The 18,785-nt window shown below is 41.9% G+C and overlaps 1 protein-coding gene across 9 annotated transcripts in view; it reads right to left on the bottom strand.

Annotated features, from left to right (window-relative positions):
- SENP5 (SUMO specific peptidase 5) overlaps window positions 1-18,785 on the bottom strand; it is a 69,254-nt gene that overhangs the window by 26,200 nt on the left and 24,269 nt on the right. For 7 of the 9 annotated variants that reach the window (XR_012630130.1, XR_012630131.1, XR_012630133.1 and 4 more), the window contains exons 3-9: window positions 18,430-18,535; window positions 18,133-18,280; window positions 17,448-17,495; window positions 15,455-15,532; window positions 12,646-12,783; window positions 10,891-10,974; window positions 9,460-9,510 (exon numbers count right to left, since the gene is read on the bottom strand). Coding sequence is in view for 3 of the 9 variants with exons in the window: in XM_074878616.1 (XP_074734717.1) it covers window positions 9,460-9,510; window positions 10,891-10,974; window positions 12,646-12,783; window positions 15,455-15,532; window positions 17,448-17,495; window positions 18,133-18,280; window positions 18,430-18,535 (653 nt within the window). In the remaining 6 variants the exon portion in view is untranslated. Of the gene's footprint in view, window positions 1-8,264; window positions 9,369-9,459; window positions 9,511-10,890; window positions 10,975-12,645; window positions 12,784-15,454; window positions 15,533-17,447; window positions 17,496-18,132; window positions 18,281-18,429; window positions 18,536-18,785 lie in introns of those variants that run through there. The other 2 variants (XM_074878614.1, XM_074878613.1) reach the window with 1 other exon arrangement.

Here is an 18,785-nt window from a genome sequence, read left to right as displayed (position 1 = left end):
GGATGAATTTATATACTTCAGCGTAAATATCTGCACATTTTGTCACACAGAAAGTTCATCTCCTAATGCCACCAGTTTCCAGTCCAACTACCAAGTGCCCTTCACCCACCCCAGAACAAACTGGGAAATGAGGGAGTCTTCCCATCCTTGCCCACCCAGCAAATTTGGAGTCCACTATGGAAGGATAAGAGCTACAAATTCTAGAATTTCAGAGGGGAAAAAAGCGCCACACAAAAAGCTGTAGGTACTAAACCAGTAAATATAAGTCTGTCATAAGTGACTTCTGGAAATCCTCTCCATAGCTACAGAGGCCCTGAACACCTGATGAAAGGCATCATCGTCCTGTTGTGACCAGAATCTGTCACATTCATTACTTTTTACTCAATTACTTAGAAATGCAAACCATGGCTTGACAAGCTTAATTTCTGTATTTAACCAGTTTTAAAAGTATATTGTTTATTTTAATTGCATACCATTCTTCATCCAAGTACGGTTCAACAAAATTCAAGTTAAAAAACATCTGAAGGTTACATTCACTTTTTTAAAAGTGAAAAAGCTGAGGTTTTGAACACAAAAACTGAACTATGTAGTTGTTTAAATGAGCATTCCTTTACCATATCATCCTTCCTAGTAAGAATTAGTGCCGTATTTAATGCAAGCAGCTATATTTGGTTACAAATCATGTTTTAGCAATTATACTACACAGCAAGAATGAACAACTCTGTAGTTTTTAATAAAATACACATGAGAAACAGGATCTTCAATTTACATTTATTTTTATCTTGCTCGTCATGAAAAGTCATGTGCAAAAACTACTTTGTCTTGTCTTTTCATCAGAGCAAAGCGAGAGTATGCTTGAGCCCAGCATGGCTCCAGCATCAGGTGAGACACGACTGTCCGGCCCAGCTCAGAACCGAGCTGCATCGGGAGGTCCTAACTCAGATGTTGCACCTCCACGGTTTGCAAAGGGAAGAGGGCATCAATATTGCAAACTGAGAGGCACTCTTGAAATGTAGGGCTGGGAGGTACTTACACAATGGCTGGGAAGTGGCACTACCACCTTCCTCAGAGGGCAGCACCTTGCTCTCAGCCGCACTTTGCATCCGTCGCCTCCAGCGGGTTTGGCAGTTCTCAGCCTGGCAGGTTCCTGCAGCTTCACACACACGGGCCCTGGCACCTATGGAGGTGAGAGCTACACCTTACAGAGACCTTGCCGTCTTCCTTCTTGATGTGTCCCATGGACAAACCAAGTATTCCTGGTGCTAAAATGAGCCTATAAAGCCAAAATTCCTCTCCTCATTTTGAAGTCTAGCAAAGGCTCCAATAAATTCCCATTGGCAACAGACAGGCATCTTAAATCCACTGTGTTTCAGCTCTTAATTGATCATTAATACTAAGAGGAGGAAAGAGGGAGGGAGGCAGGCAGGCAGGGAAGGGCAGAAGAATGTAAAACAATAGGGCTACCTGGGAAACAAATGAACAAATTTCCATCAAAACACCCAAGTGACGAGTAGTAGCCTACTACTGTCCAGAGCACCTTGCTGTCCTACTGGTTGGTCAGATGTTGGAAAGGATCCCCATGTCACCACACTTGGCTCTCGCCCTAGGACAGGCGAGACTTCACCAACCCCGCTCCAGCTACCCCATGCAGCAAGTACATTAGTTTAACATTTAACATTTTTTAGTAAAGACGATAAACCAGGTCAATAACTTGAGGAGGGCAATGACTTTGATGGATTTGGGACCATGGAGCTGGCAATCGACAGCAAGGTCATTATGTTCAGTATTTTCCCAGTGGAGTCTTTGAAGTTTTCCAAGCCAAAGCCTTCCCTAGATCCAGAACTTCAACAACCCAAGAAATCCCATCAGCAAAGCAGATGGAATAAAAAAGATACAAGGGCAAAGCTATTGCAGTGCAGTTCACTTTCCATCCACTGTGCGGATTAGCATAATTAATGAAGTATTTAGAAGCTTTTAGACTAGGAAGCAATGCCACCTAGTGAACAGGATGGCATGTGACAGACAGGGGACACCTTTGAAGCTTGGTCCCAGGGTGGGGTGTCGATGCAGCAAGCTCCCACTGCTGCCGTGGGGCTCGGCAGCCAAGCCCAGCACGGCATGTATATGGCATCTGGGCAAGGACTAACCAGGTATCCCACCATCTGCCCCCCTACTCTCACCAGCTACACAAACACAAGTTCAAAGATATTTTAACCGATGAATAATTTAAAGAAAAATGCATTTTCAGTAGGCCTTGAATTTAAATTTTCCTTCAACAAGACCTTTTAAAGCTGAAAAATATAGAGCTCAAAAATGACAGATGGCTTTAAAATTAGAGATCAGATTATATAGGAATTTGCAAAGGTATTGCAGAGAAAAAGCAGTACTGCATGTTACTAAATTTAGGATAAAGCCTGAGCAGACACCAGCAATTAAATAAAAATTCCAAAAAATTCATGGCCCAGAGGCTGTCAGTGTTCAGCAGTGGCTGACAGCCACAGCACAGCCCCAACTGCCTCACAGAGGGCAACCGGTTCCCATTCCTGCTCTGAACCATTTTCCATTAAAAGATCCAAATTGTGAGCAAGTCAGACTCTCCACACAAGATATTTGATGCAGCAGTTTTTTTGAGTTTTGGGGTTTTTTTCCCCCCCTAAACGAATTCCTGGCTTTGTTTAGTTATTTGCAAAACCATGTCAAGTTATAAGCATATGACCACAAATCAGACAGAAGTTGCTACTGATGTGGTTTCTCCCCCCTCCCCCAGCATTTGCCATGGTAATACAGAGTTATAAAAATAACAGTCATGATCTATGGCAGGGCAGCAGTTTGATCAGACTAAAGACTTCTGGTATGCAAGACTTCTCTACCAAAAAATGTTTCGGCCAATTTGTAAAATTGATGGGACTCCGGAGTAATCATGCCGGAGGCAAACACTTACATGTTTGATACAGCAGGATTTTCAGTGGATTTGATGGCAGGCGGAAGGGGGCGGGGGGCATTTGGTTTAACATACACATTCTTTTTGCAAGTGTGGTGCAGACTTTGCTGAGAAATGTGTGAGAAGACAACCACCAACGTGGCAGGCGACACGCATCCAGAAGACATCATGGCTTGGTCAATCCATGAGTCGGGAGCTGGAGTGCGCAGCAGCACATGCAGTTCTGATGGTCCTTGCGTGACATCTGGTGGTCAAAAAGTACCCCAGGAAGAACCATCTGACTCACGCTGCACCCAGGGTACCCCCACAGCCACAGGAAAGGCCACGAGCTACAGCCTGGCCAAGAACTTCAGCAGGACCTAAATACTCAGTTTCTAATGTATGTTTTGTGAAATGATCAAACGGTGATTTTGGGAACTGAACCTGAATGCTCCCTGTTTTCTAAATAGCACTGATCCCCTCAAAATACATCCCAGTCCCTTCTAAAGACTGGGCATCCTGTCTGGGGACAATCAAGTGTCTACAAGAATCCTAAGCTGACATAAATTTAAGGCACTGCACTTCATTATCTTAAAGTTTTTCAGCATATTTTAGCTATATTTCTGTTTTAAAGGAGAAAACTATTCATCTGAAGTGTGATCCACCAGAGGACAAAATAAAACTCTGCCAAAAATTAAGCCCTGAAGTCACTTTCTGCCCATTAATAGCAGCATTTAAAGATTGCTGCCTTGTACTAATTACATGAGAAACAGAAGCATTTCAGTATGCAAAACTGAAAGCAGATCTCCAAAGACAAGTTTCCTGAATGACAAGGGAATATACTTATTAAAAACACACCTTAAAACTTGTCTGTACCTCAGACTTCTTTAAAAACAAAAAAACCCCTTAACCCTGAAACACCAAAGAAGCCAGGAACTGAAAGGTGAGCTGGAACCGACTTCATCTGTAAGAGCCTTCAGGCAGCCCTGGTGTTCGCAGCGAAGCAGAAGCACGCTTGTCTGCTTTTCAATACGCTGGAGCTGTCAGAGATGCCGAGGATAAATTGTCAAGCCACGACTGTCCTAAACAAACGTGATGTTCAGCTGAACGCTGCAGAGGGAGTTTCTTCCTTTGCTGCAGTTGCTTCCTGCATTAAGTTGATCTAAAATGCACAGGCTTGAAGCAAGACACAGCATCCCTATGTGCACAGCAGTGCAATCATCCCTGCAGAAGGCATCTCTTCCCCACATTTTTCTCCCACTCATCCCAGAGGTTTCCATAAACAAGACGGATCCTTTTCTGTATCAATCTCATGTACCATAAGCATGACCTGACCCACATTACCCAGTTAAATACATCTTATTTAAAGCTCAGTTTCTCCCCTGCCCTTCCTCCCACAACACATCACAAGGTGGTGCAAACAGATTCCCCAATGGATTTTTGATCCCTTCCCTTGGCCACTTCCTAAAGCTGCCCATAAAGAGCCCCAGGTAACCTAGGCATTAGGTAAGGTCTGCAAACTCAAGAAAGTGCCGCGTTAGGGGAGGTAAGTTACCAGTAAAGCTGAAATCAAACCCAAGAATTAAGAACTCATCAGAATTTCAGGCAGGAGCTGGAGCTGCTTCGCACATGTTCTGCTTACTTGTGTTGAGAGACAACAAACCAGTTGATTTCTCAAGATATTTCACTCAGTTTGCAAGTTTTTAGCTCTATATTTTGTAATATTACATGCTCTGAAAACAAAATTAAATCCCCAAATCCTTCTAGTTGGTTACTCATAAAATCCATTAAGTTCAGGCACAAGCAAATCAGACTCATCTCTTTCCCTCCCAGTGCCTATTACATATAAATAGTAATTATTGTTCCTGGCAAGGCTCTAGTGTCTCTTATGATTCTGTACTTTAACGATCTGATTTCTTAGTACTTCCCACTGAAGAATATATTTAACAAGCATCCATGTTTCCTCCTCCATGATAGGATTTTTAAATTATGAATGTAATAAAGACAATGATGTTGCCAGTCTCATGATTAATAGCATAAAGAGACATTTGCTAAGCCTTCATTCCCCCCATTATCACAAATTCACAAGCTGTATAGCTTTGTAAAATTCAGCAAAGACAAGATTTAACTCTATAGTTAACATAGCTAAATCAACAAGCAATACAAGATGGGAATTAACTTAGTTCGATCTAGAAAAGCAATTTAAGTCCTACCTGTTCTGTTGACAGATCTGTGTTTTTTAAAAGCCACCTTAGTAGAAAGTGTCTAACGCAAGATTTCCACCCTTATTTATGCAATATGTGACATCTCCAATCTTGTATGTTGTCACAGCTCAAACCACAGTAAGTTATATCACTGTGGTGCTACAGAACAGAGAGCATCATTAGCGTACAGTTCAGAGCTATTGAACTAATCAACTGGAGAGGCTTCTCCTAATAATACAGATCCCAAAACAAGCTGCTACAAACATTCCCTCAACCATCACATCAGTTGCTTTTAAAATTAAAATGAAACCAAACTGCTGAAAGAAAATAGGGTTTATGGTAAAACTCAATTTTATTACTTCACAGGAACATGGGCTTCATTCGATGCAAGAACACACCCACAAAACACAGTTGTTGCTCGGTGCAGTTAAGTCTACGTCACTTCCCAAGGTTTAAGTTTTCATATCAACTTGAATAAATGCTACAGTAGATAACGCCAATCAAAACTCCAAGAAAGTAAAGATAGATTAAGCATTATGCTAGAGATTCAACACAACTCTTTGCAAGCCCGTCTGACTTGGTAATCAGTGCAAGTGAAACATTCAAAATATCACCTTCACACTCAAGAGGGCCAGGTAAGAATGGAGCAACAGCATATTAGAGAGCACAAAGGTCCAGCCTCCATTCTGCAAGTTATCTAACAGCTCAGCAATAGGCATCACTCTACCTTGTAGAATCAAGGCCATATTTTGCATTTTTTGATTTGTATCAGCTGCACAGTCATTTTAAACTATAGATTAAAGCAAATAAAATGGAAACTAATAATTTATTTCCAATTGTGTTTAAGGTTTATTACAACTCAGGTAGCTTAAATTTGTCATGCACAAGATGGAGGCTTCACCAGTTCTGGGACTATTTGTATAAATCAGCACAGCGAGACAATCTCTTCGGAACAAGTCGTGAAATTTAAGCATCAGCCAAACCAGTTCAGAGTGATTTATGAAATTCTGAAGATCACATTAATGGAATTGCTAACAGCCATAACTACATCCACATAAATGTGCCTCTCATAATAAAAACACTCTACATAGTTCTGAATGTTTTAAGAACTGGTAAAATGACTACAGATTATGGAGTCCATCTCCTTTAAGGCATCAAAGACATTCTCAAGGAGGAGTTAATTAGTCCAGTTTCACAGGATACACCATTAGAGAGTCTGAGATTCTGACTGCCTGTGATTAATTTTAACCCTGCACCAACATACTTTGCTTACATTAGCTCTGTTTTCAATTTCCCCTCTTTTTTTTTTTTTTTTTTTTTTTTTGAGGCCTCACTCTGGTGTGTTCCTAGCTGGAAACTCAAGTGCAGCTCCTCTGTACTGCCCCATAACCAACTGGAACACTTGTCAGCAAACCTCTAGATGACAAGAAAGCACATAAGAAGTACTTTCCAACATGCATCTTTCCCCACCCTGTTCCCCAGTTCACAAGGCAGCAGATTCAAATGCAAGCCCCCTGCCCCTCAAATGATCTGGTATACACATGCACTTGCTTCAAAGCATCCATGTTCCTGTTAAACACAAAGTTCACAGAAATACCATGCTTTTACTGATGCCACTGATAGAGGGATCACAATTAAAGACTCCTCCCAACCTCTCATAGAGAGGAAGACAGATTCCTACCAACCAGTAGTAGGCACCAGGTTTCAGGAAAGGACCACCTCTGGTCCAGTGCTCTGGTACATTCTCACGCAATGAAAGATATCCATCAACGAGGCAACTTCCACAAAAAACAAGGGTCTTTCTTGGAGGCACTGGGTCTCCCAGGCCGGTACACTGTCACAGCACACCTTTCAAGCTTCCTTATCAACAGCTTAAGTTCTGAAGATAAAGGCAACTTGCTTATGCAGTTCCCTTTCTGCATTTCACTCCCTTTCTGCAGGGAGCCTTGCTTGAGGATATAGCTTCACTTGTATGCATCCAAGGCTGGCACTGCCTCCAAGTCTCCTCCTGGCCACCCAAGTGACAATTTACGTAGAGGTGAGAACTCCTCTGTCCTCTGGGTTAAAGCAGCCTTTTTGCTGAGTTAGTTTTAACCTGGATCAGTTCAGCTGGTCCCACCACATGGCAGCATTTGGACCATTCATACGATAGCAGTGTGGAGAGAGGACAAGAATGGCAGCACTGGCTTACATGTCCTACCCTAGCACGTGAGAAACTACATCCCAAGTCAATTTTCATGGAAGTCACGCTCCACTACTCAGAGTCACTTGCCCCAAGAAGGTGCTGCTGTTTATATCAGTAACACTTCAGGGAAACACAAAGAAACCATGTGCTGTGGGGTCCTCTGCACCATATGATGGGCAAGCGTACGTTAGGCAACTCTGGGTCTTAAGGTTCTTTCTGATTCAATATGTTCCTTGTTTAAATTATCTAACCAAGTGCTTAAGGCCTTCCTTATCTTGCTAAATTAAGCCAGCCCTTGGCAGCTGCCAACAAGGGGAAGTGGGAACACACAAGGATACTGCAGGACCTCCTTCTCTAGCACAACACAACATGCACATGCTTCCATCTCCTGGCCTGACTGTGCTTGGCACTCCCTCACTTCTCCCTGCTCCCTCCCATAATCTAGGAGGGATTTGCACCTGGTTTAGCTCAAGCCTGAATTAATTTGCAAGACAGTGAAGTCAAAGTGGTTTCCTCCATCAGAAGTCAGGGCTATAGACAGACACAAAGTGAAGCTGTGCAACAGATGATGTTTAGCATTGAAAATAGTTTTCCTCTGGGCTCACTCCTTTATCTGGCAAAAAAAACCCAGCAAAGACTGTGCTGGTGTAGCAATCCCATACAACAGTCTCTTCAAACAAAAGTAGCTCTCTTCAGCAAGGAGCACATCATAGTTTACAGATCAAGGCAAAAAAACAGAAGTCTCAAGACCCACTGCTCTCACTTATCCCTGCCCAGTACAGCAACACGGCAAAGTTCAGTGCTGGACTCACCCTCCCGTCCCTCCAGAGCAGAGTGATATAATCTTGTTGTGTTTGTACAGCACCCACCACAAGTGCTATTATTCCCAACCAGACCCATCAGTGCTACCGAACGCAAACAAAACTAGGAATGTTTGAGACAATCAAACAGCAGATGCAGCAGAAATGAATTAATTTATATTTGAACAAAGGCAAAAGCCAATGGGAGGTTAAACACGACAAGCTTGAAGGGAGCTGATTTGAAGACAGAGCTGAAGGGAAAGATACTGAAATGGTACATTTCACTGCATATTGTGGAACTGAAAAATGAGTCAAAGCCATCTGAGATTTAAACAGTTACAGCCAAGGAGTTTATCTTAATATCTAAGCTGTGACTCTTCAGGGCCAGCTTTGTAATTCTCCTTAATACACACATCATGGAGACTTGTGCAGCATATAGGAACATACCATCAATCTGACTGAACACCTTTGTAGTTTTTATTATACAGACAAATGCTGAAGCTTTATTTGTGCAAAGGCTGCTTTTTATCTATAGGGACAGGCTGATAATGACAGCTGGATAAATGTTAACAGAACAAACTTTATTAGCAACTTGAACTATTTAAAAAAGGGGTCTCCACAAATTAAATCTGTAAATGAGTTTAGCCACCCTAAGAAGTGGTAACTCAGTATTATACAGCCACAACAGGGACAATGGACCTATCAGATAGGTTCTAGCTGTTCTTTTTATGGCATTGATTTTTTTTGGATACATTCAAAGCGTTATTGCATCAGAAAACATATCATGCATCTTTATGTTTCCAGACAAAATCACCTGTATTTGTCATTTCTAGCTACATCTCAAAGGTGCACCAAATCTACAGTTTTATGGTTTTAGTTGCATGCTTTGCCTATATGCATGCTGAGATAATAAATATTAAATACAGGAAAGAACATAAGAGAACCAAACTGACATAAGGAATATTTTATGGCAGCTCTGTTATGTTCTGCCAGTTAAAGAGCTTGTCAAAAAATTGAGGTAACAACAGTGGCCACACCACTCAGCTGAGAATCGCTCAAAATTCACGGAAGTTTTCAGAAATTCAAGTACACAAACACCAGCTGCAACTTGTCAGAAATGCCAGAGAAATTAGGTTGGCTGCATTTTATTAGTCTATTAGCTGGCGTTCACACAGCTCCTTGTAAATCCTTTTTCTCACTCGGGGCATATCTTCCTGGGAGAACTGAAAAGGCTGGTCTAAGGCGAGGCACTTGCAGTACTGAGGAAAAGGAAAAGGCTTGATTGAAAAAAAAGCACATTTACTACATGAACAATACAGGCCACTGATTTTTAAAAAGCAGTACTCTTACCTGGAGCACAAAAACCCCACAGTCACTGTCATTTTTCTGTTGTGGAATGCACTAAAAAAAACAAGAGGAGACATGTTAGATCTTTACTTATCCTTTTCCTCTCTAAGTCCTGCTTCAAGTCCAAAAGGAGATGTGGCAAAACGATCAGGCATCTCATTCTCAGAGCTAGCTGTTCTGCAGCACTAGGAACTGGAGTCGTAATTACTTATTCTGATCCCAACTTTTGCAAGGTGACACTCAACACCTTGTTAGAATAACACCTTATATTTAGAAAAATATATAGTGTAGGACAGAAAACAAATTACAAATCTTTCTTTCAAGTTTATTTTCTTTTAGTGACCTACACAGAACAGCTTCTCAATTAGTTTAAATAAATGTTTGTACAGCATTATCTGCTTTACACAGGACCAAACTATATCAGCAAAGTCACACAGGCCTAGAGGAAGATTACTCTCAGCATCCACACTAATAGCAGTGGCTTTCGTCCCCCAGCCACACCAAGGGTCTCAAAGAACATGAAGAGTAGCACGTTGTCAGGCGACAGGACTGAGCAGGGCAGTCTCAAATGATAACTTTCAACCTTCATTATTTCTTCAAACATGCTCAATTTTGATATGCAGAACTAAAAAGTCACACTCACTAGTGCTGCTATGTCTCTGGCACTGGAAGAGGAAAAGTAATTATTTTTCCTTAGCTCCCAGATCTTCTACCTCACAGAATGCAGGAGGACAAACTCTGACTGCACAGGGTGTGCATGAGTGCAGAGAGAAATCATTTCATCATTGTATCAGCATCTAAAAATAAACCTGTGTGAGGAGGGAGCTGTTGGGAGTATGTCTAGTGTGCAATGACCTGTTTTATATCTTTGGAGCCATTATGGGACGGCTACACAAATCACATTCCCTCATTTACACTACACACAAGTTATTCCCTTTTATTGTTGCCAGACTTTGTTTACTTGTGATCAAACGCAATGTGCCACAAAGAGCCCTGGAGACCAAAGCCCTCTATCCATAGCAAATATAAAATATATGCAGTAGCCTGTTCCCTCCCTCGCCAAATCCCATCCATTTGGCATAATTCAGAACAGTCCTTTCAGGAGAAGTGAGGAAGCTGAGTCTCCAGCTCATTCAGTCCTTGACCTTGTGCCCAACGTAGGCACCAGCTACAGGTTTTGCTGCATGGGTATTTAATCATCTGGAGATTAGGTTCAGATCACCAAGTCACTTGCAGAGAGTATTAAAGACCTGGTGGGAGCTGAATGAGCAACAGAGCTCTAATTCCCATGTGTAACCACCTGTGTTGTTCCTAGCACCCTCCATGTGGTCAGCATAAAACAATTTACTACTTGTACAAATATATGGGTTTAGAAGCAGCCTCCTAAAATCTCCCAGAAAGTCAGACTCCAGGGCTTGAAATGCTACCATTTACCTTTGTCACAGCAGTCTGCCAACCCTGAAGAAACTCGGGGCGATTCTTCTCTTTTGCTTCAGTCAGCAAATACTTTCGAATGTTCTTTAAAAAGGAAAAGAAAAAAAGCAACAATATTATTCACCAGCTAAAGAATGGGAGAGAGACATTGACATCTTTGCTGGTATCCTTTTGATAATGAGGACAAATTTCAGGTGAGAATCAAGCACTAGGAGCTGAGCTCAGATCTAGAGGTAAAGAAATGAGCTCTGGGGGTACTGTACCTTCTACCATCAAGGCTCATTTTGGTCTATCAAGGGGAGCTTTAACACCCCTCAGCCCCACCGTACACTGGTATACTTAATACTAGACTAGCTGTGGCACTTGGGCACAGAGTCAGAGTGCTCTCAGACATGCGGAGACACACAGTGCAGTCTGGCACGTGTTTCCTCCTAGCTTACTTGGCTGACACCAAGGCCCTTACATTCGATATGATGGCATTTTTCTGCCTGAACCTCAAGAGAAAACGCTTTGAGTTCTGCAGCTAATCAACAAAGCTCCAGGGAGAGTTTTAGTGACATACAGGAAAAAATAGTCTGACACAAGCAAAGAGAGGAAGCAAGACAAATGAGCCTATGGTCTTGGGTTAAGTAAATCCTTCTACCTCTCTGTAAACAGGCTGGTGGTTTGTAGCACAATTTAAACACACTCCAGCACACTAACATTCACCTTAGTGGGTGGACCACAAGGGAGCTTTGGGTATTGGCCCCCCTTCCCCTACAAAGGGCAGGAATAAAAGTGTCTCATGTTTGTGAGACATTTAAGTGCAAATGCCTTGCCTGGAGCAGGATGGGAGAAGCCACACTGCAAGACTGCAAGAGGGACCCCTGGTTTATGCCGCAAGTTCAAGAGCTGGAGAGCATGAGGTCTCTTGCTCCCAGAACAAACATTAGCTTCATCCTCAGCAAATGCCAGCAGGAAACTAGTATCTTCATTCAGAAGTCCTAGCTGGGAACTCTCCTGGGTACAATAATTACTACTCTTCTGTAAGCCAACAGCTACACACAGTTAAAAGTAGAGGGCTGCTGCATCAAGCAAGCAATTAAGTTGACAAAATTAGCTTTTGTAAGAGGGTCATTACAATTTGCTAGTCCCAGCAAAAAATTTTCTGGCTGCTTTTTACCAGGAAGACTGATAATTTAACTCCAGCATTCAGGTTGCAGCTTCGAAAAGTTGCCGGGTTATAATCAGAGATACACACCCCGTAACAACGCAGACAGAGGAAAAAGGCAACACGCTGTTAATAGCACAGTAACACGTAAACCCCACTGGGCAGCACTACAGCATCTTCAGTCCTGTTCTCTCACCCAGGCAACTTCCCGCAGAAAGGACCACAATTTATCATTTCCTAAACACAAGTCCCTTACCAGTTGAAAGAACCGCCTTTACTCTCCTTCTGGCTAGTCTGCTCCCCTATGGCACTTGGCTTTGAGCCCCTGCTTTCTGTGGGAGTGACAAGACAGAGCCACAAAAGGTGTGCCGATTACATGGTCAGGCTAATTAGGCAATAGGCAATCTGACCTCAACTCCCAGCTCTGGTGTGATCCTCCAGGTCTGTGCTTCAGACTCCTCAGCAGGACAAGCTGATTCTCATTTCATACACGGCAGGACAACAACAGACACACTGCATTTAAAGTTTAAGGCTGAACAGAAAAAGCTGGGGTTGTTTGTTTAAGAAAACAGTTCAAACTTTGCAGACACAGCTGTCACTCTTACCTCTACACAAAACTTAAAATGAATGCCTTGGGAATCATAAAACGAAATAATTCGACTGGGGATGTTCACAGTAATGAGGGACCAGTGGACTTCCAGGTGAATAGGAATTAACAAGAGAGTCTTTTTGAACAAGTCCACCTGGCAAGAAGAACAATATATATTAGAGACAATTCCAAAGGTAGAATACAGCAAAGCAAGAGATTAATCGTATCTAAGTCTCCTCTCCACCACCCCATAACCAAAGTATTCTTCTGCCCCTCCACTCTTTCACCACATTCCTCATGTTTACCTCATACACAACTTATTAGCAGGCACAAAGACACAGTTACAGTCCAGAAAGTGGCTAAGGAGCATTATACAGCACCAGTTAGTCACCACTGTATTTGTGGTAAAATCCTGCTTCCATTGCACTTTAACATCTGGGTTGAACTGCTATTTCTTAAGTAACGATGATAATACAATCGAGCCTCAATTTGGGTTAGCTACGTATCTTCAGTAATGACACTCGTGCAGTGTGAGCACCACCGATCTCTATCAGAGCTGGATCATGGATAGGTGACAGATGAAGCAGTTGTGATTACAAACACCCCACAAAATCAGCAAGCTGGTGCAGTTTGACTCCCTCTGCCGTAACACAGGCTCTGCGACTTGTCAGAGGAAGGCAGAAGGAGCGCATGATGCTTTGGTGAGCAGAGGAAAGGAGGGGGCGAAGGCTGAGCAGATTCATCCTTTCTTGAACTTAACTTTGTAGCAGATGTACTGTGGTCGCAGGCAAGCAAACAAGGGAGAAGGTCTTAAAGTACAGAACAAGTAGATCAGATACAACACCCCCGGTGTCTGTGTGGCAGATGAGCCCTTATGCTTTTGGAAGCCAGCCAAGACAGGGCCTTTCATGATCTTCCTTCTCCCAGTTCCTCTTGAAACCGGTGTCTAATTGCTGGGTTTTTGGTGGTACGGTCCAGAAAATAAGCAAAAATAGAATACTGAACTAAATGAACTCATCCTGTGGGAAGATTTCTATGCCGCTTTTTTTTTTTTTAAGCACTGTGCAATTTGAACAGTACATAATTGCTGCACTGCTGGCAAAGGCAGGTCGTTCGTAGGAAAGAAAAGTGTATTTTTTGAGTAACAGTGGGAAGCTGAAGACACAAAAAGGTCTGAGCATTCACAGCAGTTATCAGCTGAGCCTTGCTCACAACAGTACTTTGATTGTCACAAGCATTGACGATCCCTGCTCCCACCTGCAGAAACTGCTTCCTGACCAGATTACAGCACACTCACTACACAACGATCCATCATTCTGGGAGAGAAGCAAAGAGATGTCAGCCAGCAGCAAGCTGAGCCCACAAAGGAAAACTGGAATAAGATAAATGAACTACACCTTCTGTGATGTCCAGCAATAGCAGAGCCATGCTAAACACAAGGGTCCTCACGTGACCCTAGTTGTGGGATTGCTGCAGGTGTGCCAACCTGGAGCAGAAGAGTGGAAAGAGGCAGCCAAAAGCTGGAAGGGTCTTTAATTAAGACCTGATGTACAGAAAGAACACTGGCAACCTAGATTTGCTTCACCGAGATAGTGCAGAGTCAGCTAGCTGATATGACAGTGGATCAGAGCAGGAGTGCCAATCTGACTGGTGGCCAGGAGGGACAGACACAAACAGGAGCTTTGAAATCACTGCAGCTAGACACAGAAGAGCATGTGCTTCTAGGCTCTGGCCTCCTATATCCCAGGAGAACACATTTATAAAACCAGGTACAATACTCTGGTGTGTTTAAAAAGCAAAAACAAGTCCCCCCTTAACGGCATGTTGCAGGATGAAGCAGCCTACTGAGTCCTTCCAATAGAAACTGCTTGGTTCTCGTGCTTTAGAGATTCTTCAGAAATTTAAGTGTAAATGTCTAAACAACTGTGCTGCTCTCATCTGGTGCCTCAGCAGCAACAGGAATAGAGGTTCTGCTTTCAGAATCTACCTCCACTTTGGGAGTTTTTAGAAAACTTGGGTCACTGGAGAAAAACAATTTCTTTTTTTAAAAAAATCTGGGAATATTAAGCACCAATATTCAGTCTCTCTTTAAAGAGATTTTAATAAATTATATGAATAGATTTTATATTTGGATAATGAGTTCAACTCTAGCATTTCACAGATGTGTGCTATTTAAGTGCTTCTGCAGAAAGATCATACATTCAAACATGGTCCTTGATTAGTCTTGCCTCATCTCCCACATTAGAAAGGACAAATGTTCACAGAAAAAAAAAAAGAGCACTGCTCTTTGTATTAGCTACCTCAGAAAATATCACAGCCCATGGTCTGGTATGGATTCTGGAAAGCAAGACAAATTCTGTTCTTGTCATGCAAACAACAGTTTGGCTTATTAACTATGGGTCTCTAATTTCTGCTTTCTAGCACCTGTATGTGTTACTCAGGAGTCACAATCTGATTTTATCAAACAATCCCACTTTGAGATAAAAGCAAGAAGCAGAATTAAGTCTGCTCTCCTGTAGATTAGCGTACCTGGCGCTGTCAGGAGCAGTAAGAGACATTTCTTGTGGATAAATTAACAGCTCGCATGAACATACACAAAGAGATAACCTACCACTGAAGATGAAGCCATTCAAAGTACATTTTCACAACATAACCATACTAACTTGAATAGTGCCACCTACTATTTTTATTAACCTCTCTTCACTTTGTAGAGCTCCTTTGCAAAACCATCCTTTGCAGATAACACCTTGTCACCCAGTTTCAAGTCAGTGATTCAACCCAGCCCAAAAGAACCAGAGCACTGACGACATGGAGTTAAAGGATACCTTTTTAGTCCATCGCTTTACCCCATTATATCCTTTGGTTACGAGCTGTCTATGAAAAAAGCTGTTAAAGAAATGAACCTAAAAAAAGAGAGAGAGAGGAGGAATGAGCACAGAAATCTTCATGCACAGTCATTCCCCTTCCCCCAGGATAATTTACACAAAACAACTTGTAATGAGGCAATATTTAATGCAGGTTTAGAAACAGAACCCCAGTAGGGACAAACATAGGCTTTGCCAAGCCTAAACTATTGCTGTTCTTCAGCAAGCAAATAAAGCAAGCCTTATTTCCCTATAATATATGATGTGAGCCACTGCAGCATTTATATTTATGCTTTTGTATCTCCAAGCATATCATGTTTAATTTTTTGTTGGGGATGGACTTGGGAGAAAAACATGAGGATAAGGAGTTACAGTTTTTGTTGTTCTTTACAGGAATTAAGGAAGAGAATGCTGGACTGGCAAAATGGAGGTGGTGGTGAAGGGAGTAACTTCTGCTTTTAGTTGCTGGAAGCTCTGAGACTCAAAAAAAAAAAAAATCAGAACAGTTATGAGATTTAATCCAACAACATGGTCATTTGTATTCAACTACTATGACCAGCTCCAGACAAAAAACAATATTCTGCTATTTAAAAGCATTTTTAAGTTATACACATCCATTTTGTAACTAAAAACCTACATTTATGGCAAAAAATGTAGGTTTATGTTAAAAAATTATTTAGCTCCAGGTTAACACTATTATTCCCTGTGCTTAGCTTCTTGCAATTACAGGAACAGATTAATACAAATGGAAATCTGCAACATCTGTTTTTAATAATTCTGCTAGTGTAAAGGTGGTAGAAGGCTTGAGTTATTACTTAACAAAAAAAGTTAGAAAATTCAGCATCTGAAAACACAGTCTAACACCCATTAGCTATGCCAACAGACTTCAAAACCACATTCTGAGGTACCAGCACAAAATCTCCCATGAGGATTTCAATTATGCACTGTGAAGAAAAAGCAGACACAAGCAAACAGATACAATCTCCAATACCACAACCTTAGCACACACTCGGAAAGTACAGAGAATACTAATGAAGAATAACCATCACCACCAATCAAAGCAACAACACTCTTTCTTCTGAGCTTGAAGATTTTAAGAGTTACATTCTGCAGAGCTAATCTAAAAATGGCTTTGTTTGGTTCTTCCTTTGTGGTCTCACCTGAAAATTGTTTAGCTCTACTAGCAAACAGATGGCTTTTTATAATTGCCACTGCTGCAAATTTAGTCACAGAAGGGGGGGATTGTTTTCTTGGTTTTTTTTTTTTTCCTCCTTCCTTTTTTCAACTGCCACCAACAGTTAGACACTGCAGTTGGAAAGCAGTAAGCATTCTGTTGAGGATGCACAAACCAAAGAGTCCTGCAGAGTCAATACTGCCGTGTAACCAAGCAGCTCTGCATCAATTCACATTCACCAGGCAGGCAGCTGACACAGTTTGAGTTGTTACGGCCCCCACAGCTGCGAGGTGGGCGGGCGGGTGAGTGCAAGCAGCACATGTGCGTGGTTCAGATGCTACCATTCATGGTTTGCCATCCCAGCAGAAATCCATCTTCGTCAGAAAATTCAGCTGAAACACCAGACTGGTGAGCAGGGGCATGGATAAAGCACTTTAGACACAGAGGAGCCAGAGACAGAAACCTCTAGGGGAGAAAGGTGAGTGGGACAGGCAAAAACAGGGCACCTGTCCTCTACAGGTACATCAGTAACACCAGGTTACCAGAGAGCACCTGCAGAGCTAATCCATTAAGTTCCTGAAACAAAAACTACAGCACTGAAAACTGTATTTTAGCACAGGAAAGGAAGAAAATTTGAGCTGCAGATAGCAACAAATTATAATGGAACCACTCAGAACATCATTGAGCTAAATCTTGATTCTGTGTCTGAAATATTCAATGTGTCACCCTTCCCTCTCAATCTCTCATTAGGTACATTTGCATAATAACAAAAACCCTCACCTTTTCAGGGACTGCATCCATTACGAGTTCACCGTACATGTTAATTATCTGTAAGAGTTAGTAAATGTTTGAATATGTACAGAATAATTTTGTAAAACCCAAATTCACAAGTTCCCATAAAACATTGGACCCTTCACACTTAAAACAGCAATAAGGAGGTGACCAATTACGTAACATTTTGCTGTAGTCTGAAGGACAAGCACTCTGGAACTAATAGTGATTGGCCCAGAGAGAGACTGTAACTGGCTGCTTGAAGTCTGCCTCAATCCGAAACGCAGTTTAATTCAATTTAAGTCCACTAGTGCATGCCCTGGGCACTTCAGCCTTATTGGCTTTTTGGCTGTGGGCCACAGTCTGCTGCTTCACTCTGCTGTTCCTGTAATCTGCCCAAGCTTGGGGATGGGGAAGACACTAAAACCAATATGGGTAGCCACTATTTTTTCAAATTAGCACAACATAATTTCTTCAAAAGGAAAGAGTTCAGTTGTGACACCTCCCGTCTTCCAGACTTGTAACCACTATTATTGCACCTGACATTGTAAAAGGTGCTCACCACTTCTTTTACTTCTCAAGTGTAATGTGAGGATAGTCGACCTATAACATAGCAGAAGGTGCATAACTAATATCCTAATATAAATGGGCTAAAAAGGGGTAAGGAAGCACATAAACACCAAGCATCTCTGACCTGGTCATTCAGCCAGTTCTGGCCTTCCAGTGTAGCTAAATCATCCATATCTAGCATGTGCTTATTATAGAAGACCCGGAAATTGCAAGTGGAGGTTTTTGGATGTTTTTCCCGATACTTCATGATTTCCCTGGTGATAAAAGGTTTTCTAAAACAGGATTGAAAAGGTAGAAAAAAAAGTAAGTCAAGGTCATGTCAAATTGACTTCTGTGCTGCTAGGTGTTAGATGTGGAGTGTGCAGTAGCAATACAAGCAATTTATCCTTTACAAAGTCTAGAATTTGATACTGCTACACACCTATGGGAGAAATCTTCATTAAAGACTTCTTTTAATCTTCCCATGACATCTTTTTCACAGAGTGGTACTAAACTGCCATATTTCTTCATAACTTCATCTAGGAATCCTTTAAATATACCAGAAAAATGAAAGTGCAAACACATAAAAAACCTTCTGAGTTCACTAGTCCAATAAAGCAGTCATTTCTTCCAAGTACAAGCAGCAATCATTCTGCACCCAAACAACACACAGCACCACACATGGCAAGTATATATTTAAGTAAACTAAGCTCAAATTGGCAACATTAAATAAAAGCGGGGGTAGAGGAAGGAGGACAAAAATAAAAAGCAGGAATCTGAACACTCAGCTTTACAGGA

The sequence above is a fragment of the Strix uralensis genome, chromosome 9, assembly GCF_047716275.1.
Source record: "Strix uralensis isolate ZFMK-TIS-50842 chromosome 9, bStrUra1, whole genome shotgun sequence".
Taxonomy (NCBI): domain Eukaryota; kingdom Metazoa; phylum Chordata; class Aves; order Strigiformes; family Strigidae; genus Strix; species Strix uralensis.
This window is presented reverse-complemented; position numbering and strand designations above follow the sequence as displayed.